This window comes from Salvelinus sp. IW2-2015, linkage group LG33, assembly GCF_002910315.2.
Source record: "Salvelinus sp. IW2-2015 linkage group LG33, ASM291031v2, whole genome shotgun sequence".
In the NCBI taxonomy this organism is placed as follows: domain Eukaryota; kingdom Metazoa; phylum Chordata; class Actinopteri; order Salmoniformes; family Salmonidae; genus Salvelinus; species Salvelinus sp. IW2-2015.
In genome coordinates this window covers 22,439,599-22,467,488 of record NC_036872.1, presented here as the reverse complement: position 1 = coordinate 22,467,488, position 27,890 = coordinate 22,439,599, and the positions used below count along the sequence as shown (strand labels likewise).

The following is a 27,890-nucleotide window of genomic DNA, read 5'->3' as shown; positions in this document are numbered from 1 at the left end:
GTCAGATTTACAGGGTCTCTGCTGCCACAGGAAAACCCAGCTGGCCACAGGGGAATGTCTCAGGAAATGTCAACAGTGGATGTACTATGGTATGTGACCAGACACCTGTGTACATGCTCTGCTCTTTACTACTGAGTCACTTGTTTATTTCACACCTCCTCACCACCCAAGAGAAAGGGATGACTCAAGCTATAGCTGGACTCATCCTGGGCCCACTTTCTCGTTCTTGCTCGCCTCTTTTTTTTCTCTATGATTCTCCCTCGGCCTCTCTCCCCCTTCCCTCTGTCTACTTTGACTGACATGCCCACCTGCATTGCTCGCTCTCCATCCATCCCACCTATCTCCACCTCTTCTCCCCTACCTCCTAATGGTTCTGCTCTCTCCTCTCGGAGGTACATTTACTGATTACATTACAGGATTCTGAGCAGGGATTTTTCTTGGAAATACATAATGTTGAAATTAACTATAATTAACTTAAATGTGCTATAAGTGCTATGCTACAGGTAATGTGCTTAATGGTCAAAATATGAAAGAAAAGATTCTGACAGCAGAACTCTACTGATGACATCCTCTTCAAAGAGAGAGTTAATATAGAGCAGGAGGTTGGGAAGGAGACAGGGGCTGCATCTCAATAGTCTCCTCTCCTCCTCGTTTGTGTGGGTGAAGAAGGTTCTAGTCCCTGAGTGCCAGTGATCACATGTAGCAGCGCTGTTTATACCACAGGCATAGCCTACTCACGCACAATATACACACACTGTCCCAGCCTCCAGCACCATCCACGGGCATTGGATAAATCTGCCTGGGCGAACACACACACATACCCACAGACAGAGCCAGGGAGTGCTTTATTTTACAGTGGAATCCCAGCTCTCTGACAGAAGCAGAGCTGGAATGTAGACTAGTCCTAAACTCCAGGCTGTTAACTTCATTCCTGTGAGCTCAAGTAAACCAACAACTCAATGAGTGGATCGATTTAATGGATTGGATAAATTGATAACTGAAATCAATCAACTCCTCAGTGCAACAAATTATTGGGGGTACGACCGATTGATGGGCGAGTCCACCGTGGCTGACAGTGCGCATTGAACAGTCCACTGGTAAAATACTCAGCTGTCGCGCAGAGGAGCGGCGAAGAACAGTCAGTGAAGTCCAGAGACAGTCACTCGGACAAGGTAAGACGGTACTGGACCCACCTACGGACTAACTTACTGAACGTAGGCATAGTTATAGACTCTCTGACTATTTCAGTTTATAGACAGGCATTTGATTTCTTCACTGCASGACTGGCCGCTGTAGTCTACGTACGCAGTATTTCTGTGAAGTTTTACATTGGAAGTGGAAATAAAGTGACAAGGGTCTATTTAATTGAACATCACACACCGCATAACTACGGTATGTGATTTGGAGTCATTGACTGATTGGCAGTAAAACGTTTTTTAAATTGTTTTATTTGTTGACGTCAGAGCGTTCTTCTGTTTGGTCACCGTCTAGTTCAGGTTAAAATGAGCTCTTTGGTCTTAATTTAAGGTTAGAGTTGGGAATAAGGTTAGCAGTGTGGTTGGGCATGTGGTTTTAAGGTTAGGGCCATTTTAGAAATAGGCGGGGTTTAGCCATAATTAAGACTTTGTGGCTTTTGTAGGCTAACTAGTGACGACCGCTATTTCAGACCCGTCAGCGGTTGAACTCTGACGGCACATGATAAAGACCGGAGAGGGATACCAGGGCAGGAGAGGGATATGTTCGTCTGGTCTGCCGATGTTCTGCTGAAAATTATCACTGGTAGGAAACGTTTAATTTCGTCCCTCATTCAGTGTTGTTTTTTATCCGCAGCTCCGGCTACTGTCAGTTTCCACGGCTGTCATAGGCGAATTAAAGCCTATTAAAGGCTGTGTTGCGCCTCTGCATTTGCCAATCGATAGGTTCGATTCACACACAGAGAGTTGTTATTGTCTCTGGTGGAACTGCAACTGCTCGTGAAATTCGGCAGCAAAGCTAGTGACCTGTGCGGTTTCTTTGTCTCGTTCTACGGTAGAGATTCACAGCGGTGTGGGCAGGTTCTTTTGGCTACATGAAAAACAGTAAAGCACCTAAATAACAACCAATATATAGGCCTATAGTCTACCATATGTTGTAGTTTATTCAACGAAGCTTGCAAGGAATGTAGGTAAGAGACTGGGTACTACACTGACAGACGCATGGTCAGTGTCATATTCAACAGCTCTGCAGTTTCATGAGGCTATAGCATGTAACCCCTCTCACTCACTCTGCGTGCGTGTAGTGCCAGATGGAAGGAAATTCCTCACATGCACATACTTTGAGCTTTTACTACACTGCCATGGCAACACCTTACTACATTACCATAGCATAGCAACATGGCAAGTTCCACAAATATATTTAATCTGCAATGGGGAAAATACTTCTATTCATTAGGATACGCACCTATTTACTCACATAGGTGTGGGTGTCTCACCAGAGAGCCAGGTGTGAGAGGTCGTTGCCATGGGGAAGGACTACTATAAAACCCTGGGCATCCCTAACCCAGTAACCTTTCTCACACTCTTCTTCTACCTCCAGAGAGCCAGGTGTGAGAGGTCGTTGCCATGGGGAAGGACTACTATAAGATGCTGGGTATTCCTAAGGGTTCTAACGAGGAGGAGATCAAGAAGGCATATCGCCGCATGGCACTGAGGTTCCACCCAGACAAGAACACAGACGCTAATGCAGAGGATAAGTTTAAAGAGATCGCTGAGGCCTACGAAGTTCTGAGTGACCCCAAGAAGAGGGTCATCTACGACCAGCTAGGAGAGGAGGGTAAGATGGAGAGAGGCTCACTATTCTGAGTGTGGTCGGTGTGATTATAAGTGTCATGAAGTCGTCTATCTTTCTGTGTTTGTGTGATAGAGCGAGAACACTGAGCAGACTATTTTCCTTATTTAGCTATCCCCCCTACCTCACCCTTCTGCCTCTACTAACTGTTCTCTCCTGTCTGACCGGCTCTTTCCACAGTGTTTCCATCTCTCAGATGGGCCTGAATCCATGAGGTGGCAGAGATGAGAATAGCAATGAGGTGGTGTGTGTTAAGCTACGGGTAGTCTTATCAGTTTCAGTAGCAGCAAATCTTTTGCTAGACCAATGGGCCCCCCCCCCCCCCCCCCCCCCCCCCCCCCCCCCCCCCCCCCCCCCCCATCCCATGGGAACTCTCGCCCACGTGGGTTCTCTCTGACTGCTGCTCATGGCTCCAGGGCCTCCGCTCCTCAAACTCCCTCCTAACTGTTGTAAAAAACACTCTAAAATTCTACAGAGGAGGAATTAGGCTACATCTCCATCTGGGTGTGTGTGTGGTGAGTGTGTACTCACAGCCCTGTCTCTCTCCCTCTCTGTCAGGTCTGAAGGCGGGGGGCAGTAGTGGTCAGTCTGGGGTTCCTACTGGGTCATACCACTACACCTTCCATGGAGACCCCCACGCCACCTTCGCATCCTTCTTTGGCGGCTCCAACCCCTTCGACATGTTCTTCGGACCGCACCGCAACCACCACAACCACCATAACCGCTCCAACGGCTTCCACTCCAAGGTCCACAACCACCACAATGACCATGACGTGGAAACTGACTTGGATGAGGAGGACCCCTTCGCCTCTTTCACACACTTCGGCTTCCCCGGGGGGGTCAACAGCTTCCCTGGCCATGGCGGGGGCAGGAGGAGGGGAGTGCAGTCGGAACGTCTGGCTSGGTCCAGGCGGCAGCAGGACCCCCCGGTGGTCCATGAGCTGAAGGTGTCTCTGGAGGAGATCTTCCATGGTTGCACCAAGCGGATGAAGATCACCAGGAGGAGGCTGAACCCTGATGGCAGGAGCAGCCGGACGGAGGACAAGATCCTGAACATCGTGATAAAGAGGGGATGGAAGGAGGGCACCAAGATCACCTTCCCTAAGGAGGGGGACGAGACACCAGAGAACATTCCAGCAGACATCGCCTTTGTGCTCAAAGACAAAGGACATGCCCACTTTAGGAGGGACAGCTCCAATATCATCTACACCTGCAATATCAGTCTGAAGGAGGTAGGATCTGTCTGTCTCTGTTGCTCTGTCTGTCTGTCACTGTCTTTCTTTCTCACACAGCCTATCTCCACAAATACCTTCACAGAAAACTGGCTGCCTGTGGCATTGCTTTGTCCAGACTACAAAACACATTTTTTTTCTCTCTGCCTCTTTCGCTCTCCCTCTATCCACAAATACCCGACAGAACACTCACACAGAACTGGAGGCCTGTGGTATTACCCTGTTCAGACAGTAGGATTTTAACATTTTTATTTATTTTAAACACTACACTCACTTTCTGTCTATCTACCTCTAGGTTTTCACAAGGGAACTGTGTGTGTGTGTGTGTGTGTTAGTATTATTTTAGTAAGTGAGGATGTTCTAATAAAGTGCATCAGAAGTCACGTCTCTCTCTTTCCTACTAACTCTCTCGACTCAGAGCCTCAGGCACCTCTAACAGCAGTACACTGGTGTTCATGTTTCTAGCACTAGTTTTTGGGCAGTGCCGGGAGATGTCTGTGTGCAGTTACACATTGGTACTGCACCTTAAAGGAACTGTTCCTCTGAATACACTACCTAGCTCATCACATCCCTCCAGTCTCTCTGTGAATTGAGTTGAGCCCTGGCTGGGCAGACTGAGTGCTGTGCAGAATGTATCTCTGGCACTGCAGTGTGAGTGAGCATGGAGGAATGTGTTATCCCTGTGTGACAGGGCCACTCACACTCTACCCTGTCCTGCCTCATATGTCTTCTTTTATGATAGCTTTTTTTAATGAGCACAACAGTCGTTATAGTGCTAAGTCATCTGCTGCTTAAACAGACAATAAAGCATTTATACACTTAGACAGCGCTCTCTTTTTTTTCTCTTTCATACATGCGCACACACACCTAGACAGAGAGAGCAGGATTGTGTAGCTAAGGTGGTACTCTGACAGACAGTTTATTTAATTAAAGCTCTCTTCATGTGTGCTCAGCTGTGACCAGCATGTGAAATGAAACACTCTTTTATAGTTCCAATATAGCTGCCATTCATCCGCTGCCTATATTAATGGGCTGGCTAATAACAGATCCTCGAATGGCGCTTGTGTACATATTAGTTTACACAAGGAACTCAGTGCTCAGATGGGCATGTTAACCAGTAGTCCTTACTTTCTGTCAAACAGTTATCTTAGTGTCACAAACTGCCATAAATATGTTTTAGTTATGAGATAGTTAATGCATCCAGTAAAGAGGCAGTTCAGTTGGTGGAATGTGCAGTGTTAAATTACATAGTTGCTTTTCTCCGGAAATGCACAGATTTAGTATGTTAACTTTGATCCAGGGAAGGAAATAGACCGGAGTGAGAGGTGGGGAGGGAGGAAGGGGAGTTGTTGGAGGGCGAGAGTATTAGGGAACTGGGTCATCTGAATTAGTATCCAAAGCAAATACAGCTTACTTTTCTACTGCCAGGGAGCTTTGCTTCCATCCAGCAGCTATGAGAGGTATGATTACAGAGTTCTGGCACTGGGCCTCTGTTAATTGGCTTCCTGGGTTTATACACTCTGTTAGCTGGCTGGTTGATTTTAAACTCTGTTAGCTGGTTGGGTTTTGGCCTTATGATAGCTTGGTTAGACCCTATGCTAGCTACGCTGGCTGGTTTCAGTCCCGATGTTCTACATAGGCTTTTGGTCTAAAAATAACAGGCCCAAAGTTATAACATCTATAGAAGACACAGGAATGTCAATGGGGGAGGTGTTGCTGTATACAGTGCATTCAGAGAGTATTCAGACCTCTTGACTTTTTCTACATTATGTTACGTTACAGCCATATTATAAAAATTATTCAACAGTTTTTTCCCCCCCCTCATCAATCTACACACAATACCCCATAATGAGAATCCAAAAACAGGTTTAGAAATTTTCGCAAATGTATAAAACATAAAAAACTGATATTACATTTAACTAAGTACTCTGACGCTTTACTCAGTACTTTGTTGAAGCACCTTTGTCAGCGATAACAGCCTTGAATCTTATTGGGTATGACACTACAAGCTTGGCACACCTGTATTTCGAGAGTTTTCCCCATTCTTCGCTGCAGATCCTCTCAAGCTCTGTCAGGTTGGATGGGGAGTGTCGCTGCACAGCTATTTTCAGGTCTCTCCAGAGATGTTCTATCGGGTTCAAGTCCGGGCTCTGGCTGGGCCACTCAGACATTCAGAGACTTGTCCCAAAGTCACTCCTGTGTTGTCTTGGCTGTGTGCTTAGGGTCGTTGTCCTGTTGGAAGGTGAACCTTCACCCCAGTCTGAGGTCCTGAGCACTCTGGTGCAGGTTTTCATCAAGGATCTCTCTGTACTTTTCTCCGTTCATCTTTGCCTCAATCCTGACTAGTCTCCCATTCCCTGCTGCTGAAAAACAACCCCACAGCATCCCCACAGCATGATGCTGCCACCAACATGCTTCACCGTAGGGATGGTGCCAGGTTTCCTCCAGACGTGACGCTTGGCATTCAGGCTAAAGAGTTCAATTTCGGTTTCATCAGAACAGAGTATCTTGTTTCTTATGGTCTGAGAGTCTTTAGGTGGCTTTTGGCAAACTCTAAATGGGCTGTCAAATCAAAATAAAATATGTCACATACACGTGTTTAGCAGATGTTATTACGGGTGTAGTGAAATGCTTGTGCTTCTAGCTCCAACAGTGCAGTAATATCTAACAATACACACAATCTGAAGTAAGGAATGGAATTAAGAATATATAAATATTTGGATGAGCAATGTCAGTGGCATAGATTAAGATACATTATATACATATAAGATAAGTAATGCAAAATATGTAAATATTATACACATATAAGATGAGTAATGCAAAATATGTAAACATGATTAAAGTGGCCAGTGATTTCAAGACTGTGTATATAGGGCAACAGCCTCTGTGCTAGTGATGGCTATTTAACAGTCTGATGGCCTTGAGATAGAAGCTGTTTTTCAGTCTCTTGGTCCAAGCTTTGATACACCTGTACTAACCTTGCCTTCTGAATGATAGTGAGGTGAACAGGCAGTGGCTCGGGTGGTTGTCCATGATGATCTTTTTGCACCTTCCTGTGACATCAGGTACTGTAGGTGTCTTTGAGGGCAGGTAGTTTGACCCCGGTGATGCGTTGGACAGACAGCACCACCCTCTGGAGAGCCCTGCGGTTGCGGGCGGTGCGGTTGCCGTACCAGGCGGTGATACAGCCCGACAGGATACTCTCAATTGTGCATCTGTATAAAAKAAWTTTTTTGGGGGGGGAGTTAGGTGTCAAGCCAAATTTCTAAAGCCTCCTGATGTTGAAGAGGCACTGTTGCACCTTCTTCATCACGCTGTCTGTGCGGGTGGACCATTTCAGTTTGTCAGTGACGTGGCCCAAGGAACTTGAAGCTTTCCACCTTCTCCAGTGCGGTCACATCAATGTGGATAAGGGTTGCTCCCTCTGCTGTTTCCTGAAGTCCATGATCAGCTGCGTTGTTTTGTTGACGTTGGGTGAGAGATTATTTTCCTGGCACCACACTCCCAGGGCCCTCTCCTTCTCCCTGTAGGCCGTCTCTTCATTGTTGGAAATCAGGCCTACAACTGTTGTCGTCTACAAACTTGATGATTGAGTTGGAGGCGTGCGTAGCCACACAGTCATGGGTGAACAGGGAGTACAGGAGGGGGCTGAGCACGCATCCTTGTGGGTCCCCAGTGTTGAGGATCAGCGAAGTGGAGGTGTTGTTTCCTACCTTCACCACCTGGGGGCGGCCCGTCAAGAAGTCCAGGACCCAGTTGTACAGGGTCAATTCATTAAATCCGAGTAAAAATTCCCTGTCTTAGGTCAGTTAGGATCACCATTTTATTTGAAGAATGTGAAATGTCAGAATAATAAGAGAATGATTTATTTCAGCTTCTATTTCTTTCATATTCCCAGTGGGTCAGAAGTTTACATACACTCAATTGGTATTTGGTAGCATTGCCTTTAAATTGTTTAACTTGGGTCAAATGTTTCGGGTAGCCTTCCACAAGCTTCCCACAATAAGTTGGGTGATTTTTGGCCCATTCCTCCTGACAGAGCTGGTGTAACTGAGTCAGGTTTGTAGGCCTCTTTGTTCGCACACGCTTTTTCAGGTCTGCCCACATATTTTCTATAGGATTGAGGTCAGGGCTTTGTGATGGCCACTCCAATACCTTGACTTTGTTGTCCTTAAGCCATTTTGCCACAATTGGAAGTATGCTTGGGGTCATTGTCCATTTGGAAGACCCATTTGTGACACAGCTTTAACTTCCTGACTGATGTCTTGAGATGTTGCTTCAATATATCAATCAAATTTATTTATACAGCCCTTCTTACATCAGCTGATGTCAAAGTGCTGTACAAAAACCCAGCCTAAAACCCCAAACAGGAAGCAATGCAGGTGTAGAAGCACGGTGGCTAGGAAAAACTCCCTAGAAAGGCCAGATCCTAGGCAGAAACCTAGAGGAACCAGGCTATGAGGCGTGGCCAGTCCTCTTCTGGCTGTGCCGGGTGGAGATTATAACAGAACATGGCCAAGATGTTCAAATGTTCATAYATGACSAGCAMGGTCAAATAATAATAATCACAGTAGTTGTCGAGGGTGCAACAGGTCAGCACCTCAGGAGTAAATGTCAGTTGACTTTTCATAGCCGATCATTAAGAGTATCTGTACCGCTCCTGCTGTCTCTAGAGAGTTGAAAACAGCAGGTCTGGGACAGGTAGCATGTCCGGTGAACAGGTCAGGGTTCCATAGCCGCAGGCAGAACAGTTGAAACTGGAGCAGCAGCACGGCCAGGTGGACTGGGGACAGCAAGGAGTCATCAGGCCAGGTAGTCCTGAGGCATGGTCCTAGGGCTCAGGTCCTCCTCCTCCGAGAGAGGGAATTAGAGAGAGCATACTTAAATTTCACACAGAACACCGGATAAGACAGGAGAAATACTCAAACAGGCAGGATATAACCCCACCCAACACCACTAGAGGGGTATATTCAACCACCAACTTACCATCCTGAGACGAGGCAGAGTATAGCCCACAAAGATATCATATATCCACATAATTTTCCTTCCCCATGAAGCCATCTATTTTGTGAAGTGCACCAGGCCCTCCTGCAGCAAAGCACCCCCACAACATGATGCTGCCACCCCCGTGCTTCACGGRTGGGATGGTGTTCTTCGGCTTGCAAGTCTCCCCCTTTTTTCTCCAAATATAACGATGGTCATTACGATGGTCATTCTATTTTTGTTTCATCAGACCAGAGGACATTTCTCCAAAAAGTACAATCTTTGTCCCCATGTGCAGTTGCAAACCGTAGTTGTTGTTTTTTATGGCGGTTTTGGAGCAGTGGCTTCTTCGTTGCTGAGCGGCCTTTCAGGTTATGTCGATATAGGACTCGTTTTATTGTGGATATAGATACTGTTGTACCTATTTCCGACCTGCATCTTCACAAGGTCCTTTGCTGCTGTTCTGGGATTGATTTGCACTTTTCGAACCAAAGTACGTTCATCACTAGGAGACAGAACGCGTCTCCTTCCTGAGCGGTATGACGGCTGCGTGGTCCCATGGTCTTTATACACGCGTACTATTGTTTGTACAAATGAAGGTGGTACCTTCAGGCCTTTGGAAATTGCTCCCAAGGATGAACCAGACTTGTTGAGGTCTACACATTTTTTTCGGAGGTCTTGGCTGATTTCTTTTGATTTCCCATGATGTCAAGCAAAGAGGCACTGAGTTTGAAGGTAGGTCTTGAAATACAGGTACACCTCCAATTGACTCAAATGATGTCAATTAGCCTATCAGAAGCTTCTAAAGCCATGACATCATTTTGTGGAATTTTCCAAGCTGTTTAAATGCACCTTCAACTTAGTGTATGTAAACTTCTGACCCACTGGAATTGTGATACAGTGAAATAATCTGTCGGTAAACAATTGTTGGGAAAATTATTGCGTCATGCACAAAGTAGATGGCAAGTCGGTTAGGACAAATCTGTAGTTTGCTAACAGGACATTTGTGGAGTGGTTGAAAAAACAAGTTTTAATGACTCCAACCTAAGTGTATGTAAACTTCCGACTTCAACTGTAGCTATTCCTCTTGTCCAGATGGGATAGCGCAGTGTGATTTGCGATTGCGTCATCTGTGGATCTATTGGGGCGGTAAACAAATTGAAGCAGGTCTAGGGTGTCAGGTAAGTTAGATGTCGTATGTCTTACTGAGGAGTGGCTTCCCTCTGGCTACTCTACCATAAAGGCCTGATTGGTGGAGTGCTGCATGTCCTTCTGGAAGGTTCTATCTCCACAGAGGAACTCTGGAGCTCTGTCAGTGACCATTAGGTGCTTCATATCTCCCTGACCAAGGCCCTTCTCCCCCAGTTGCTCAGTTTGGCCAGGCGGCTAACTCTAGGACGAGTCTTGGTGGTTCCACATTTCTTCCATTTAAGAATGATGGAGTCCACTGTGTTCTTGGTGACCTTCAATGCTGCAGAAAGTTTTGGTACACTTCCCCCGATCTGTTCCTTGACACAATCCTGTCTACGGATAATTCCATCGACCTCATGGCTTGGTTTTTGCTCTGACATGCATTGTCAACTATGGGACCTTATATAGACCGGTGTGTGCCTTTCCAAATCATGTCCAATCAATTGAATTTACCACAGGTGGACTCCAAGTTGTCGAAATATCTCAAGGATGATCGATGGAAACAGGATGCACCTGAGCTAAATTTCGAGTCTCATAGCAAAGGGTATGAATACTTATGTAAATAAGGTTTTTCTATTTTTAATACATTTCCAAAAATGTCTAAACCTGTTTTCACTTTGTCGTTATGGGGTATTGTGTGTAGATTGCTGAGAAAAAAAATATTTAATCCATTTTAGAATAAGGCTGTAACGTAACAAAATGTAGATAAAGACATTTGGATATATTAACAGAGGTATATTTTCTAGGTTACATAAATATTGACTGGTTTTCATCAAGCTGTCCATTCAAGAAAAAGCTCCAAACAGTGACCAGTGCCTTCAGGTAATCAATCAACCTACCAGGTTATATACAAACAGGAAATAAATCATTGACGTGTATCATCCACATGTATCTGTGTATTTATTAATGCTGCCGAAATCTGCTCTAAAGCAGTATCCCCACCCATCAGATGTAATGATCATAATATTGTAGCCATATCTATAAAAACCAAAGTACCAAAGGCTGGGCCTAAAATTGTGTATAAGAGACATATGAGAGGAACTGTGGTGATTCCCATGTTGAAGATGTAAAGTATATTTACTGGTCTGTTGTGTATAATGAGGAGCAACCAGGCCCTTCACTTGACGCATTTATGAAATGACTTCTTCCCGTTACTAGCATGCTTCCATTTAATAAACTGACTGTAAAAACTACTAAATCCCCATGGATTGATGAGGATTTGAAAAATGTGACTCACCACCTGGATTTGGTCTTATGTAGCAAAATTTGAAATTGGGTTTTTTACATTGGATAAAAGTAGACTCAGAGCTACAAAATGGTATATCATACACTATTTGAGGAACAATGGGAAAGTAATTCTGCTTTGAAAGTTGAGTAAACTTGTAAACTCACTTTTGAGAAAATGGCCTTTGAATGTTTTGGTATCTAGTGAAGAGCTCTTCTTTGTCTACACCCATTCAGCATCATTCACACCCTCTTAAGCTTTAGCCCCACCCATCTTGTTTCGCTCCCGGAGCGTACACTTGATGCTCTGGCTGATGATTTGTTTACCTCTGGATAACATGAAAACAGCCTAACCAGCTTTGCTGGCAACAATTTCATTACACTTTTTTGCTGACGTTTACTGATACCGACCATATTCAACGGGTGTTGTACACTTTAGCCATCTAGCTAGCTAGGTAAACAATGAACCTAGCTAGGTAAACAAAGTGTAAGACCACACACGTAACATTAGCTAACGAGCCAGCAGGCTAACGCTAGCTAGTTAAATAACTACAGTGCCAAATCATGTTACTACCCTGCATGAATATGCTGGGAGCTAACCAACCAGGTTCAATGTTAGCTAGCTAACATTAGTCTCTTACTAGAAAAGCAAACGGCTCTGGGATACGAATGATAACGTCAGCTAGGGAGCCAGCCAGCTAACGTTAGCTAACAGTACACTTTAGCTTGAAATGGAACCACTTCCTGTCAAAATTAGAAACGTGTAATATCTGAAAATGTAGCTAGCTATCTTACCTGTATACATCATCATGCAATGATGGACGCATCTCCCTGTCACGAATGCCATGCCACGGTTGCCCTTAGTTTGAAGACGTAATCCGGAGACAGGTGTTTTCTCCATCTCTTTAGCTATCATACTCTAATTCCACTGATTTCAAAACTTGATCCTCCAGAAAGTGGAGAGCAACACTTATGCAGCTCCACTACACAATATATAATAGAAAAAAAGCCGCGTTCGACAGGATTACCAACACAGACTGAGCAGCTCAAATAGACGGAAGCCTTCTATGGCAGACCAATCCAAACTCCTCTCTCGGCATGTCCTATCATTATCTCAACCAATCATGGCTAGTGGGAAGGTTGCTGCTTTTTCTGTGGCTTAACCAACAAGGCTCGTAATTTAACAATTTTATTCGTATTTACAGATGCCATACAAGTTTGTTATTAAGGCATATGAAAGTTCACATGTTCGAGAAGGCATTTCTGCTAAGAAATGCATTTTAATAAACATATTTTACGTTCAAACGGCTCTCCTGGGAAGTCGTGACTTGCGACATATGCCTAGTTTCCTGAAAGGGGTCACAAATTGTATGTTTGAGAGGGACGAGGCAAAATAAATGGCAAATAATTCTCACTGCACAGCCAATTGTAAAATATACTGTCAATTGAGAAATCATGTGACTAAACTAGACAAAAAGAAGAAACTGTACTATGAAACAAAGCTTCTTCTTTTTTTAAGGTTAAGAGATATAAAGGATGATAGTATAAAGCTTTTGGAGCACCCGAACTCAGCTTCATCCTTCATTGAATCAGATGTCTCATCACAAAATCCTCTGATATTGCAAACTACTTTAATTACTTTTTCATTGGTAAGATTAGCAAACTTAGGCATGACATGCCAACAACAAACTATGAAGCTTCATATCCATGCATAACTGTCCAAATTATGAAAGACAAGCATTGCAATTTTGAATTCTGTAAAGTGAGTGTGGAAGAGGTGGACAAATTACTGTTGTCTATCAATAATGACAAACCACCTGCTATTGACAACTTGGATGGAAAATTACTGAGGATGGTAGTGGACTATATTGCCACACCTATTTGCCATCTCTTCAATCTAAGTCTACAGGAAAGTGTGTGTCCTCAGGCCTGGATGGAAGCAAAAGTCATACTGTTACCCAAGAATAGCAAAGCACCCTTTACTGTTTCAAACATCCAACCAATCAGCCTGCTACCGACCCTTAGTAAACTTTTGGAAAAAATTGTGTTTGACCAGATACAATGCTATTTTACAGTAAAAAAATGTACAACTGACTTTCAGAACACTTATAGGAAAGGGCACTCAATATTTACGGCATGAACACAAGTGACAGATGATTGGCTGAAATAAATGTATTAATTGTATTAGATTTCGGTGCAGATTTGGACATTTATTGTTCATAGTCTGCTGTTGAAAAAAAAAATATATGGCTTTGCCATATCGTGGATTGAGAGTTGCCTATCTAACAGAARACAGAGGGTGTCCTTTAATGGAAGCCTCATTAATGAGTTTGGCATACCTCAAGGTAGCTGTCTTGGCCCCTTACTTTTTTCTATTTTTACTAATACCTAGCATTGAGTAAAGCCTGTATCTATGTACGCTGATGACTCAACATTATACACGTCAGCTACCACAGCAAGTGAAATCACTGCTACACTTAACAAGGAGCTGCAGTCAGTTTTAGAATGGGTGGCAAGTAATAAGCTAGTCATAAACATATCAAAAACTAAATGCATTGTATTTGGTACAAATCATTCACTAAACCTAATCTAAATCTTGTAATGAATAATGTGGCAATTGAACAAGTTGAGGAGACTAAACTGCTTGGTGTAACTAGATTGTAAACTGACAGTCAAAACATATTGATGCAACAGTAGCTAAGATGGGGAGAGGTATGAATGTGATAAAGCGCTGCTCTGCTTTCTTGACATCACAATCAACTAAACAAGTTCTACAGGCCTTCGCTTTCGCACACCTGGACTACGGCCCAGTTAAATGGTCAAGTGCCACAAAGAAGAACCTAGGCAAATTACAGTTTGCCCAGAGCAGCACGGCTGGCCCTTATATGTACACAGAGGGCCAATGTCAATATAATGCATGTCAATCTCTCCTGGCTCAAAGTAAAGGAGAACTTGACTGCATTACTACTTGTCTTTGTGAGTGGTATTGATGTGTTGAAAGCAATAAACTTGTCTGTTCAAACAGCTAAAACACAGCTCAGACACCCATACATAAGTCTTCAGAGGAAGAATGGGAGGACCATCCTCAGTGAATTTCATAAAAATAGCCTTTAGATAAAACTATACAAAATATATTCACGTCACCAAATAATTTATTTATACACACTGTTTTGCAATGGTCTACAGTAGCCTCAACAGCCCTCTAGGGTAGCACCATGGTGTAGCCTGAGGACAGCTAGTTTCCGTCCTCCTCTGGGTACATTGACTTCAATACAAAACCTAGGAGGCTCATCGTTCTCACCCCCTTCCATAGACTTACAGTGCATTCGGAAAGTATTCAGACCCCTTGACTTTTTCCACATTTTGTTACGTTACAGCCTTATTCTAAAATGTATTAAATAAAAAAATGTACTCATCGATCTACATACAATACCCCATAATGACAAAGCGAAAACAGGTTTTTAGAAAATGTAGCAATTTTTTACGTAAGTATTCAGACCCTTTGCTATGAGACTCAAAATTGAGCTCAGGAACCTGTTTGCATTGATCATCCTTGAGATATTTCTACAACTTGATTGGAGTCCACCGTTGGTAAATTCTATTGTTTGGAAATGATTTGGAAAGGCACACACCTCTTTCTTTAAGATCCCTCCGTTGACAATGTATGTCCTAGCAAAAACCAAGCCACGAGGTTGAAGGAATTGTCGTAGAGCTCCGAGACAGGATTGTGTCGAGGCACAGATCTGTGGAAGGGTACTGTAGCAAAAAATGTCTGCAGCATTGAAGGTCCACAGTGGCCTCCATCATTCTTAAATGGAAGAAGTTTGGAACCACCAAGAATCTTCCTAAAGCTGGCCACCCATCCAAAATGAGCAATCAGGGGAGAAGGGCCTCTAACAGAGCTCCAGAGTTCCTCTGTGGAGATGGGAGAACCTCCCAGAAGTACAACCATCTCTGCAGCACTCCACCAATCAGGCCTTTTATGGTAGAGTGGCCAGACAGAAGCCACTCCTCAGTAAAAAACACATGACAGCCCGCTTGGAGTTTTCCAAAAGGCACCTAAAGGACTCTTAGACCATGAGAAACAAGATTTTCTGGTCTGATGAAACCAAGATTGAACTTTTTGGCCTTAATGCCAAGCGTCACGTCTGGAGGAAACCTGGCACCATCCCTATGGTGAAGCATGGTGGTGGCAGCAGCATCATGGTGTGGGTATGTTTTTCAGTGGCAGGAACTAGGAGACTAGTCAGGATCGAAGGAAAGATGAACAGAGCAAAGTACAGAGAAATCCTTGATGAAAACCTGCTCCAGAGCGCTCTGGACATCAGACTGGGGGCGAAGGTTCACCTTTCAACAGGACAAGGACCCTAAGCACATAGCCAAGACAACACAGGTGTAGCTTCGGGACAAGTCTCTGAATGTCCTTGAGTCTCTGAATGGGCTCTGGCCCAGCCAGAGCCCGGACTTGAACCCGAGACCTGAAAATAGCTGTGCAGCGAAGCTCCCCATACAACCTGACAGAGCTTGAGAGGATCTGTAGAGAAGAATGGGAGAAATTCCCAAATTACAGGTGTGCCAAGCTTGTAGCATCATACCCAGATGTAATTGCTGCCAAAGGTGCTTCAACCAAGTAATGAGTCTGAATACTTATATAAATGTGATATTTCTGTTTATTAAAAAAAAAATTGCTTAGTCATTATGGGGTATTGTGTGTAGATTGATGTGGGGGGAAAATAACTATTCCGAATGTACTGTACACAGTAATTATGACAACTCCAACTGGTTAGAGCTCTGAAAGCATTTGCTACAGCTAGCTAGCAGTGCATGAAATGTGTTGAGTAAAGACAATAGTTGAACAGTTTTGAACAAATTAATTTCTACAAAAATAAAGAAGTGAGAGCTTATTTGGTATTTTTTTCCACTTTCACTTACTTAGCTAGCGAATGCAGCTAGCTAGTTTAGCCTACTCAAACACCCAGCTCAAACAGAGAGGGATGCTATGTTAACTGGCTAGCTATGGCTATCCAACACTGGAACTCTTCCAAGTCAAGGAAAGCTTTTGGTTTGAAAATCTATTTGCCACTGGGGCCCACCGGTGGAACTGCTTGCTGACTACACTGTACTGCATGATTGTAGCGGGTTTACTAACACGTTAGTTCTAGTAACTATGTTGGCTATGACGTTAGCTAATAATGGTGACAACGATGTAGGCTGTGTGTAGCGGTAATGATATGAAGGTTTGGTTTAGAAATATTTTTTTGCCTGGTGACAGACAGCTGATGTGTTGTGCACTGAAGTCCGCAAGCGAAGGGAGGAGGAGAGCGTGTAGATGCGAGAAGACATTATATCCACAACGATCAAAGTGATCGTTCTGTTTGTATGTGGCTGCTATGACAGTGAACTGTGTTTGCATGTGATCAGGGGTGTATTCATTATGCCGATTGATCACGAGTCATGACGGAAGTCAAATTCCACGTGACCGTTTAGTCATGGTAATTTGACTTCTCCAAGCTCTGATGAGGCTGATGGTCATCAGTAGCCTACCAAACTTGCTAACTGCCTGCTACTCAGCACTATTGTCCCTCTCATCACTCTAATCATAGGCTATGCAATTGCTTGAGAAAGCAGAGTTTTGATGGCCTCTATTAAAAAGAGGAGGATCCCATCAGCTTTCTACAGTCGTGGCTAAATGTTTTGGGAATGACACAGATATTAATTTTCACAAAGTTTGCTGGTTCAGTGTCTTTAGATATTTTTGTCAGATGTTACTATGGAATACTGAAGTATAATTACAAGCATTTCATAAGTGTCAAAGGCTTTTATTGACAATTACACGAAGTTGATGCAAAGAGTCAATATTTGCAGTGTTGACCCTTCTTTTTCAAGACCTCTGCAATCCATCCTGGCATGCTGTCAATTAACTTCTGGGCCACATCCTGATTGATGGCAGCCCATTCTTGCATAATCAATGCTTGGAGTTTGTCAGAATTTGTGGGTTTTTGTTTGTCCACCCGCCTCTTGAGGATTGACAACAAGTTCTCAATGGGATTAAGGTCTGGGGAGTTTCCTGGCCATGGACCCAAAATATCGATGTTTGCTGGACTTGCTGGACTTTCTTGGGCGCTCTAAAGCCTTCTTCACAACAATTGAACCGCTCTCCTTGAAGTTCTTGATGATCCAATAAATGGTTGATTTAGGTGCAATCTTACTGGCAGCAATATCCTTGCCTGTGAAGTCCTTTTTGTGCAAAGCAATGATGACGGCATGTGTTTCCTTGCAGGTAACCATGGCTGACAGAGGAAGAACAATAATTCCAAGCACCACCCTCCTTTTGAAGCTTCCAGTCTGTTATTCGAACTCAATCAGCATGACAGAGTGATCTCCAGCCTTGTCCTCATCAACACTCATACCTGTTTTAACGAGAAAATCGCTGACATGATGTCAGCTGGTCCTTTTGTGGCAGGGCTGAAATGCACTGGAAATGTTTTTTGGGGATTCAGTTCATTTGCATGGCAAAGAGGGACTTTGCATTTCATTTCAATTCATCTGATCATTCTTCATAACATTCTGGAGTATATGCAAATTGCCATCATTTGAAAATTAATATTTGTGTAATTCTCAAAACGACTGTATAGGCTAGGCCTACTATATTTATTTCTTAACTTTCCTAATATTAAGCATGTTACTTCTCTTTATAATAGGGCTCCTGAGTGGCACAGCGGTCTAAGGCACTGCATCTCAGTGCTAGAGGCGTCACTACAGACACCCTGGTTCGCACAATAGGCCCAGCGTCATCCGGGTTTGTCCCCACAGGAGCCCGTCATTGTAAATAAGAATTTGTTCTTAACTGACTTGCCTCGTTAAATAAAAAAATAGAATAAAAAAATCAGGAGTATAGATTACCTGGCTGGCATGAAAATTAACCACGGGAAAAACGTCCTCCATTCGCTATTTAAGTGCATAGATTAAATGTATTTTTCCCCCCCTGTTTAGACCGGTGCATGATAATGGTCCATTCTAATTCAAAACAAATTTCACACATATTATTTAGTATATGTAAAGAAGACGAGATTAAATCAAGAATAGTCTGATGGGTGACAATATTAGCCTATCACTTGTGATTGATGCCCAGCTTGTGTGCAGTAAGGCAAGAAACAACAAATGCCTTTTTGAAATCATAGTTGCACACCTCATGTAGCCTAGCCCATAGGCCTATATGTTTTGATAATGGTTGTCACAACTAAAGTGGCCAAATAACTTCTAAAAATGAAGCACATTAATCAGCTTTACAAGGGGTGTAGAGTAACTGGCATACATACACAGCGCGTGAGTTTCAAGTTTGGGGAAGATAATTTTCACTATAAAAATGCACCTTTATAATAAAAGCATTACATGCATAATCGCATTTGCGGTCACATTTGAGAATGGTGTTTTCCCGCTAATGGAACATTCACGCTTATAGCCTACTACCATGTGCGCATTGCTGAGTTTATAATGTGAAGAAATAGCCTAATAGTTATTTTAAGCTAAAAGTTCTGATCTGTTGCGTCAGCCTCATTGCTTAAAAAAAATGGGGTGCTAGTGGTTGTATTAATTTGGGATCTATCGCGTCCCACAACTGTCCCAGACTATGTTTTGGAATATTTATTTTTCCCACAGAATAGGTCAACTTTTGTACGATGGGGGATACTACATTGACATCCGCTAGTACTTTTGCTGTTCGTTAGGACTACTCATCTTGTTGGCTGATGAAAAGTAAATGTGGACAGTTCATCCAATATCTTCAATATGCGCCTTGGAATTTTTACATTTTTAACATTTATTTAACCTTTATTTAACCAGGTAGGCTAGTTGAGAACAAGTTCTCATTTACAATTGCGACCTGGCCAAGATAAAGCAAAGCAGTGCGACACAAACAACAACAAAGCATTACACATGGAATAAACAAACACAGTCAATAATACAATAGAAAAAGTATATATACAGTGCAAATAAGGTAGGATAAGGGAGGTAAGGCAATAAATAGGCCATAGTGGTGAAATAATTACAATATAGCAATTAAACACTGGAGTGATAGATGTGCAGAAGATGAATGTGCAAGTAGAGATACTGGGGTGCAAAGGAGCAAAAATAAATAACAGTATGGGGATGATGTAGTTGGGTGGGCTATTTACAGATGGGAAATGTACAGGTGCAGTGATCTGTGAGTTGCTCTGACAGCTGGTGCTTAAAGTTAATGAGGGAGATATGAGTCTCAAGCTTCAGTGATGTTTGCAGTTCGTTCCAGTCATTGGCAGCAGAGAACTGGAAGGAAAGTCGGCCAAAGGAGGAATTGGCTTTGGGGGTGACCAGTGAAATATACCTGCTGGAGCACGTGCTACGGGTGGGTGCTGCTGTGGTGACCAGTGAGCTGAGATAAGGCGGGGCTTTACCTAGCAAAATCTTATAGATGACCTGGAGCCAGTAGGTTTGGCGACGAATATGAAACGAGGGCCAGCCAACGAAAGCATACAAGTCGCAGTGGTGGGTAGTATATGGGGCTTTGGTGACAAAACGGATGGCACTGTGATAGACTACATCCAATTTGCTGAGTAGAGTGTTGGAGGCAATTTTGTAAATGACATCGCCGAAGTCAAGGATAAGTGTGGGCAGTGATCGGTTGAAGAGCAGGCATTTAGTTTTACTTGCATTTAAGAGCAGTTGGAGGCCACGGAAGGAGAGTTGTATGGTATTGAAGCTCGTCTGGAGGTTAGTTAACACAGTGTCCAAAGAAGGGCCAGAACTATACAGAATGGTGTCATCTGCGTAGAGGTGGATCAGAGAATCACCAGCAGCAAGAGCGACATCATTGATGTATACAGAGAAGAGAGTCGGCTCGAGAATTGAACCCTGTGGCACCCCCATAGAGTCTGCCAGAGGTCCAGATAACAGGCCCTCCGAATTGACACTGTCAGAGAAGTAGTTGGTGCACAAGGTGAGGCAATCATTTGAGAAACCAAGGCTGTTTAGTCTGCCGATAAGAATGTGGTGATTGACAGAGTCGAAAGCCTTGGCCAGGTCGATGAAGACAGCTGCACAGTAATGTCTCTTATTTGATGGCGGTTATGATATCGTTTAGGACCTTGAGCGTGGCTGAGGTGCACCCGTGACCAGCTCGGAAACCAGATTGCTTAGCGGAGAAGGTATGGTGGGATACGAAATGGTCGTTGATCTGTTTGTTAACTTGGCTTTCGAAGACCTTAGAAAGGCAGGGTAGGATAGATATAGGTCTGTAGCAGTTTTGGTCTAGAGCCCTTTGAAGAGGGGGATGACCGTGGCATTTTTCCAATCTTTGGGGATCTCAGACGATACGAAAGAGAGGTTGAACAGGCTAGTAATAGGGGTTGCAACAATTTCGGCGGATAATTTTAGAAAGAGAGGGTCCAGATTGTCTAGCCTGCTGATTTGTAGGGGTCCAGATTTTGCAGCTCTTTCAGAACATCGGCTATCTGGATTTGGGTGAAGGGGACTTGGTCAAGTTGCTGTGGGGGGTGCAGGGCTGTGGAATTGGATAAGGACGTGCGGAGTTGCATCACCGATGTGTTGGTCTTCACTTGTTGTCTGTGAGAGACCCAAATCACGTGATGGAGAGCCATGTGAGTTAGAGGTGCTTCGGAGCACGCAGCTGGGAGAAGGGAATTATAACTATTATATTCAGCCCAAGGGCACCACCGCCACTGGCCGCAAAAGGTATGGATTTAGTTAGGGGGCATTACGGCCACACAAAGGGGATGCCGCCGGGGAAATCGAGGCATGTCAAATTGTGCTTGTCAAATTGTGAATGAGAGACTGGTGAAGTGTGTACACCCTGCACAAAACAAAAAACAAATCAGAGCTCATGCCTTTCATGCAATTATTTTCAAATCATCGTTAGATGCATTATGCAGCCTTAGAATGTATTAAAAATCTTAACATATAGCCCAACGTTTGTATCACAGCTATAGTTACATTAATAACTCTAAATTAAGCATATAGGAGTACCTGTTTGTTAACCACTCAACACAATAGTCGCATGTGTGCACTCCCGTAAATCATTGAGAAAATATCCTTTCTATTTTATTGTTCAATTTCATTCTTCATACTGTAAAATAATGCTACGGAATTCTAAGCAAATCTTGTCCGCAAAATGAACTAGTGCAGCCCACAGCCATATGGCAGAGCCAGATCAGGGCCTAGCATAAGGACAACTATTATGTTCTTCTGAAATTGACAACATTTTCTTCATATCAGGTTTCTTTAGACCTGTCTAAAATAAATAATGGATTTATTGTGATGGTGTAGGCTATATTATATGGATTTGAGACTTTTTCAAAAGTAGCTGTTCCAAAGATCTGCATTTGGCTTGTATGCTTTGCGTGGAAGCCAGGAGATGCTAAATGTGTTCGTTACCAAGCGTCTCTTCACGGGCCCCAAGTCCAGAACAGACTCTGGGAAACGCACAGTATTACATAGATAGAGCCATGACTACATGGAACTCTCTTCCACATCAAGTACTGTAATTCAAGTGAGCTGAGCAGTAAAATCTTTTTTTTTTTTTAACTGATGAAACATCACGTTGACTGTGAAGAGACACACACACACACATGCACTCCACCAGGCCCTCAGTGCACGCTCTGGAGTGTGAAGTCACGTGCTCTGCTCGGGTATACGCGTAGCAACCTAACGATGCCAAAAGCCCTGGTCTGCCCTAGAAAGCCTATGCAAATTATGATAGCCAGAACGGCCCCCCAAATTTTTGGGGACGCCTGTTTTGGGTTCTAAAACATGTTTTATTATGATCAAGTTCGATACCCACATTTTAATTATTTTAAAGTTTGTTACAAATAGAGAATTAATTAAATAGTGATCCATTCTGACTACTACATTTGTCGTCACACAGGACCATGTGCTGATACCAACTAGGGCTGGCAGGCTACGAGGCTCTCTGAAATGACTACATTAACCATGATCCTTTGGCAACTTTCACCGTGATCCCTAGTGATTTTTTTTGGTGCCGTTTTCAGCCCCATTCAGCAATATGGCGCCCTTCAAATTCAAATACTTCCGGCTTTATGCGCCATCGGGAGTTTTCCATAGGAATACATGGATGACATCAGCTCTATCACAATCTACTGTTTTTTCCTATTTATGTTTTGTGGTTTTACTTTAGCACGTATAACTCGTTAGCATGTAGGGTGCACCGATTGGTGTCACCTCGTTAGTCAGTATGTGTTACACCTGTGCGGGTTGCCATCTCGTCAGTGGGAAGGTGTTTCACTGGTGCTGGCCCAATGCTCCAGTTGTCTTGATAGATGCGGAGCGTTAACCCCATACATTGGCGCTCCCTCTTGATTTCTATCCATCCTTTCCCTGATTTTGTTTTGCTTCCTGGCTTTAAGTTTGGTGTGGGTGTTTATTTTGTTTGCCCTTTAGTGGGCGCTCATGGTGGTTGTCTTTTAGGTCCCAGTTGTTGTTGCTATGCAACTTTCAGTGGACACCCTCATGAGTGTATTTTAGAACCTTTTCTAAAACCCCCACCTGCTAGCCATCAATCTAACGAAGTTAGTCCCAGTTGAGTTTCGCAATGGAGCCCTCTGTGTTGAGAAGTAAATTAATGGTTACAGCGCTGTGGGAGTTGTATATACTACGCTTTGTTTTGGGACAAACTGGATCACTCAGAGTTCCAATGTAGCAATTGTTTGCTTGCCGAGGATTATAGGCTTGAAATGGCTTCCTTGATCATGCAGGTCGCCAGCCTACGTAAGAAACTGGGGAAAACGCAGAGTGGAATGTTTACATTTTCTACGCCGGTGGCTGGACGCGCTTGTTGGATGCATCTCCGCCTTGTCGTTTGTCGTTATCCGACTGGCCGGTGTTCGCCAGCGGAGCCATTTCTTGCCTCTTCTCCCCCATCTGATAGCGGAGTCGAAGGAGCACAGCAAGAGGTACATGGCAATCAACGATGGATGGTCGCATGACACGTGCAGTGGAAGCCGAAGACCGCAGTCTCCGGTAAAGCAGGCTATACTCCCAACGAGAGGCCTGGAGTGGATACAAACAACAAATAGTTTCCACCCCTGCTCTGGATCGAGCGGGGCTTCTCTATCTGTCGGAGGCCAGCACTGGGAGCTACGGGCTCAAGTTATCCTGCCTCTCGCCCATCCTTAAAGGGTTCTCCGACTCCTGTGAAGAGTGAGAGTGGGCGGATTTCCTTGTCCTTCTCACCAGCCGTGATTTTGTGCAGCTCCATGGTAAGAAATGTGACTGTTTTTGCACCAGAAACTATGTCCTATTCCGGAGCTTGAGTAAATGACATTACTAAGCTGCTTCTAAATGTACTATGTCAGGACATGGAAATATCCATTCTATCATAGTCATGTACATTTTAATGACACTATGAAGGGCAGCTCTGAACAGTTGAAACTGGATTTTAAAGAGCTGATCGTATATGGCTCTCTGCCCTCTGAGTCGTGGCATTGAACACTTTAGCAGGATTCTTTCTCTTCACAACTGGCTACGTGATTATTGCAGCTCAATGGGTGTAACTTTTGTTGACAAATTTAATACATTTTGGAAACAAAACACGTTATATAAGGAGGATGGGATCCACCCAAATCATTTGGGTTCCGGGATCCTTTCACAGCATTATAAGGCTGCGTTGAGACACTTACTTATCAGAAGTCCCAGCTCAGTTAAACCCTACCATTGTGTCGTTGAGTTGTCATAATGCTTCAGCAAATGTACATTATACCAGGGGCTTTGGTAGGCAATGTAAGTAACCTCATTTATGTCCCTCCAACTGCTCTGAATACAGCTATTGTATGCAGTAATCATGTGCCTACAGTATGAACCAGATTTTAAAAGTCAAAGTATTTGTTTTTAAATATATTTAAGTATCAAAAGTAAAAGTATGAATCATTTAAAATTCCTTACATTAAGCTAACCAGATGGCACAGTTTTCTTGTTTTTTTAAGTGTATGGATAGCCAGGGGCACACCAACACTTACATCATTTACAAATAAAAGCTTTTGTGTTTAGTGAGTCCGCCAGGTCAGCGGAATTAGGGATGACCAGGGATGTTCTCTTGATAAGTGTGTGAATTTGACAATTTTCTGTCCTGCTAAGCGTTTTAAAATGTAACGAGTACTTTTGGGTGTGAGAGAAAATGTTTGGAGTAAAAAGTAAATTTTCTTTTGGAATGTAGTGAAGTAGAAGTTATCAAAAAATATGAATAGTAAAATAAATTACAGATACCCCAAAAAACTACTTAAGTAAAAATACTTGAAAGTACTACTTAAGTACTTTACACCACATGACTGTTCTGGATCTTTGTTACAGGAGCCAGTGGCCTTGTAACTGCAGGGTTCAAGCACTGCTCTCTCTCTCAATCAGGACAGTTTGACATTCGGTGTCAGTGTGGAGAACAGGAAGGAAACACACACGCGACACCCCATCCACACTTAGCAGGCTAACTCTAGCTGCAGAGCTTTAAGAGGAACTTGACTTCTGATATTACAGAGAGATATGCATTGGCTTAAACAACATATGCATGTGATAACGCTTAGTGATGCCTTATATTGGGGGGTTGAGGTCGTGGGGGATGGTAAACACCGAATGGGGCAGCTGTGAAATGGGACTGACACCTGATTGGCCAACTTGTAAGTACTAAACTGGAACACGCAATGAAATAGTATCATGTTATTGAATTGGGACTGGAAAATTGTAGGCCTACTGCACTTAATCAGAGTTTGCACTTAGGAGTGGACTATATTATTCTGGTGTTCCCTTGTCTGAGCTGAGGCTTATATAATTAAACTGGCCTTGGGTTAGCTGTCTGTGTGCCTCCAGCATCATGGCAACCTGTCTAGGTTAGGGTTGGAGTTAGTATGGTGTGCTGCCTGCTRTGGGTAGGAGTTGCAGATCCTGGATCAGTTTAATGTTACTCTTACTCAATTTTAAGGTTGACAATTAGGGTGCAAAACTGACCTTATATCAGTGGCTGTGGGAAACTTCATCCTACTACTTTGGGTGCTCAGGTTTCATTCCTCGAACCAATTCTATTTCTCACTGCTCTCCCTGCATTCAATAGGCACTGTGATAAGGAGACGAGACTGTGTGTCCCAGCCCCTCTGACAAACCGTCCAACTATTTACGACCTCAGCTGATTCCTCTCTTACTTCATTAGCTCTCAAAATGAGACCACTCTATAAAATTAGCCCCCTGTGCACTCTAACCTACCAACCCTATACAGGAACCACACACCTGGAAAGACTGGGAAACTTGTTTTAGTGTCAGAGAGGGAGTGATCCATTGTAGCTGATGTCATTCTGTTTCATTCTGAGTGCCTCGGTGTTAAATCATGTTCTCCAGCTGAACCTGTGTTCTAGACTGCTGAACTAGAACATATACTAGTGTTCTACGTCCATAGCTCCTGAAACACGTTATCACCTATCCTTAATCAATGAATTAACTAACAACCGATTACTTTGTTATTTTTCATATCATCAGGTGTGAATAGAACATATATACAACATCTTGATTTCCCAGAGGAACACTGTTGTAACGAACCAGTCATATAGTGAACATGTTTGTCATATGATACAATAGTAAACCCTCTCATATCCCCCTCCTCCAGGCGCTGTGTGGCTGTACGGTGAACATTCCCACCCTAGATAACCGCGTCATCCCGCTATCCTGCCATGAGGTCATCAAGCCGGGGATGGTAAAGCGGCTGAGGGGGGAGGGCCTGCCCCTCCCTAAGAGCCCCACCCAGCGCGGCGACCTCATAGTGCAGTTCACGGTTCGCTTCCCAGACAGGATCCCTCCCCAGTCCAGAGAGATCATCAGACAACACCTGCCACAGTCTTAGGACAAGACCCCACCCCCTCGCCCACGGACAATTATATTTTTAAGGGAAAGTTTTAMTTTTATTTTTCTAGGAATGACTGAAGTGCCAAGAGGAACTGCAGTTTAAGGTTGTTTATGTTAATTATTTTATCTTTCTCCCCAAGCACACGGACATGGCATGGAGGAACGGCTCAGCTCGGTGCAGCTTTGGCTTCTACCAGAACTTTTCTTAATGCTCTTTTTTTCCTGCAGATTTATCAAGGGTTTTATACATCCCCCTGCCTTTCCTCTTCTTATGGATGGGATGACAGTAACACTTTATTTGAAAAAGAGAAGATTGTCCAGAGGAAAGTTGAAAATTTTGTTTATCTACACCCTACCAGCAGCTTCAGTCTGTGCTCCCCTATTTTACCCCAATAAGCTGTTTCAAATGTTTAATAAAGCATGTGTGAACTGTGTAGGTTATCTGCTGGACAAGGCCACTGCTACGACAGCAGCTACAACCCCCACCTCCTCCCAGTGCCTAACCATTAACATAGTTTGGCAAGCATGTCTTCAGATTTGGATTTAACATGGGTACAGTTTGTTGTATCTATGTCTGGTCCAGACCATCTGACTGGCTGAGACCCCCAGCAGCCCAGGTGTGTGTAATCCACTATGGGTCATCATATTGGTACTTCAGGAGGTTCATCCAGGCATCTCATCTATAGGTGCTTTGCTCCCTGTGGTGTCTGTCTCAGAGGGAATGACGGAGTCTTTAATACCTGCCTTTAAGCTCTCCACGACTCACTGAGGGACTGGTAAGTGCCTTAACCTGAAGACATACGACTCCCCCATTCCTACAGAAACCCTATGGACCGGTCAAGTACCAGGGATGCACCAGGATTCATACTCAATGTGAATAACTATTAATGGCTGCTAGTGTCCACAGGATGAACACAGAGAATATAGTCATTTCTATGAACCTTTATAATGGTTTTTGTAAATGACTGTTCTGCTGTGGATGTTGTCTGTGGGTTGTATGCAGTGCTTAATAATGGCATGGAGTGAAATATAATCTGGTACTTGTTTTGGATGCCAGTACTGTTTATATTTAGGAGCAGAAATGCCGCAATATTTTTAAGGTGATATTCTAAGAGGTGCTGCTACTCAAGCAGTAAAGAAATGGAGGTACTGGTACTCAGTACCAGTGTGTTCCAGCACTGACTGTTTGCGTGCTGCAGTGATCTGTACTGCGCTGAGGGACCTATCAGTCTGGCACTGGTAACATCTATTCAGGACTATCAAATGGAGACCCCGTCCACTTTTTGCCAGCTGTGATATGTGTTCTATTGAAAGAATGTGGACATTGAAGGAATCTGTCAGTACAGGTTGATACTGTAGTGGTTGTTCCCTGCCTATAGGTAATGCCAAAAGATACAGAAGACAGATTGGCAAAGGAATTTTATCTTGATCTGAGATGTAGGGTCTCTGGGCTAAAGTAGGAAGTGAGAATGTGGTTTTTCCACAAAGTTTCTCATGTAAATTGAATTTTATAATGACAACCAATAAACCAAATACTGAGCAGTG

The 27,890-nt window shown here is 43.6% G+C and overlaps 1 protein-coding gene across 4 annotated transcripts; it reads left to right on the top strand.

The window, feature by feature from the left end:
- Window positions 1-750: 750 nt before the first annotated feature.
- LOC111957930 (dnaJ homolog subfamily B member 5-like) lies at window positions 751-27,890 on the top strand. Of its 4 annotated transcripts, none has more exons than XM_023979034.2 (4): window positions 751-1,172; window positions 1,667-1,779; window positions 2,575-2,811; window positions 3,385-4,880. In XM_023979034.2, exons 3-4 carry the CDS (start codon window positions 2,601-2,603, stop codon window positions 4,299-4,301), a joined length of 1,128 nt encoding a protein of 375 aa, XP_023834802.1. In that variant the 5' UTR covers window positions 751-1,172; window positions 1,667-1,779; window positions 2,575-2,600; the 3' UTR covers window positions 4,302-4,880. The 4 variants fall into 4 exon arrangements, with proteins under 4 accessions (XP_023834802.1, XP_023834803.1, XP_023834801.1 ...); XM_023979036.2 differs by lacking the exon at window positions 751-1,172 and adding an exon at window positions 26,110-27,890 and having other exon boundaries at window positions 1,430-1,779; window positions 3,385-4,058; XM_023979035.2 differs by lacking the exon at window positions 1,667-1,779.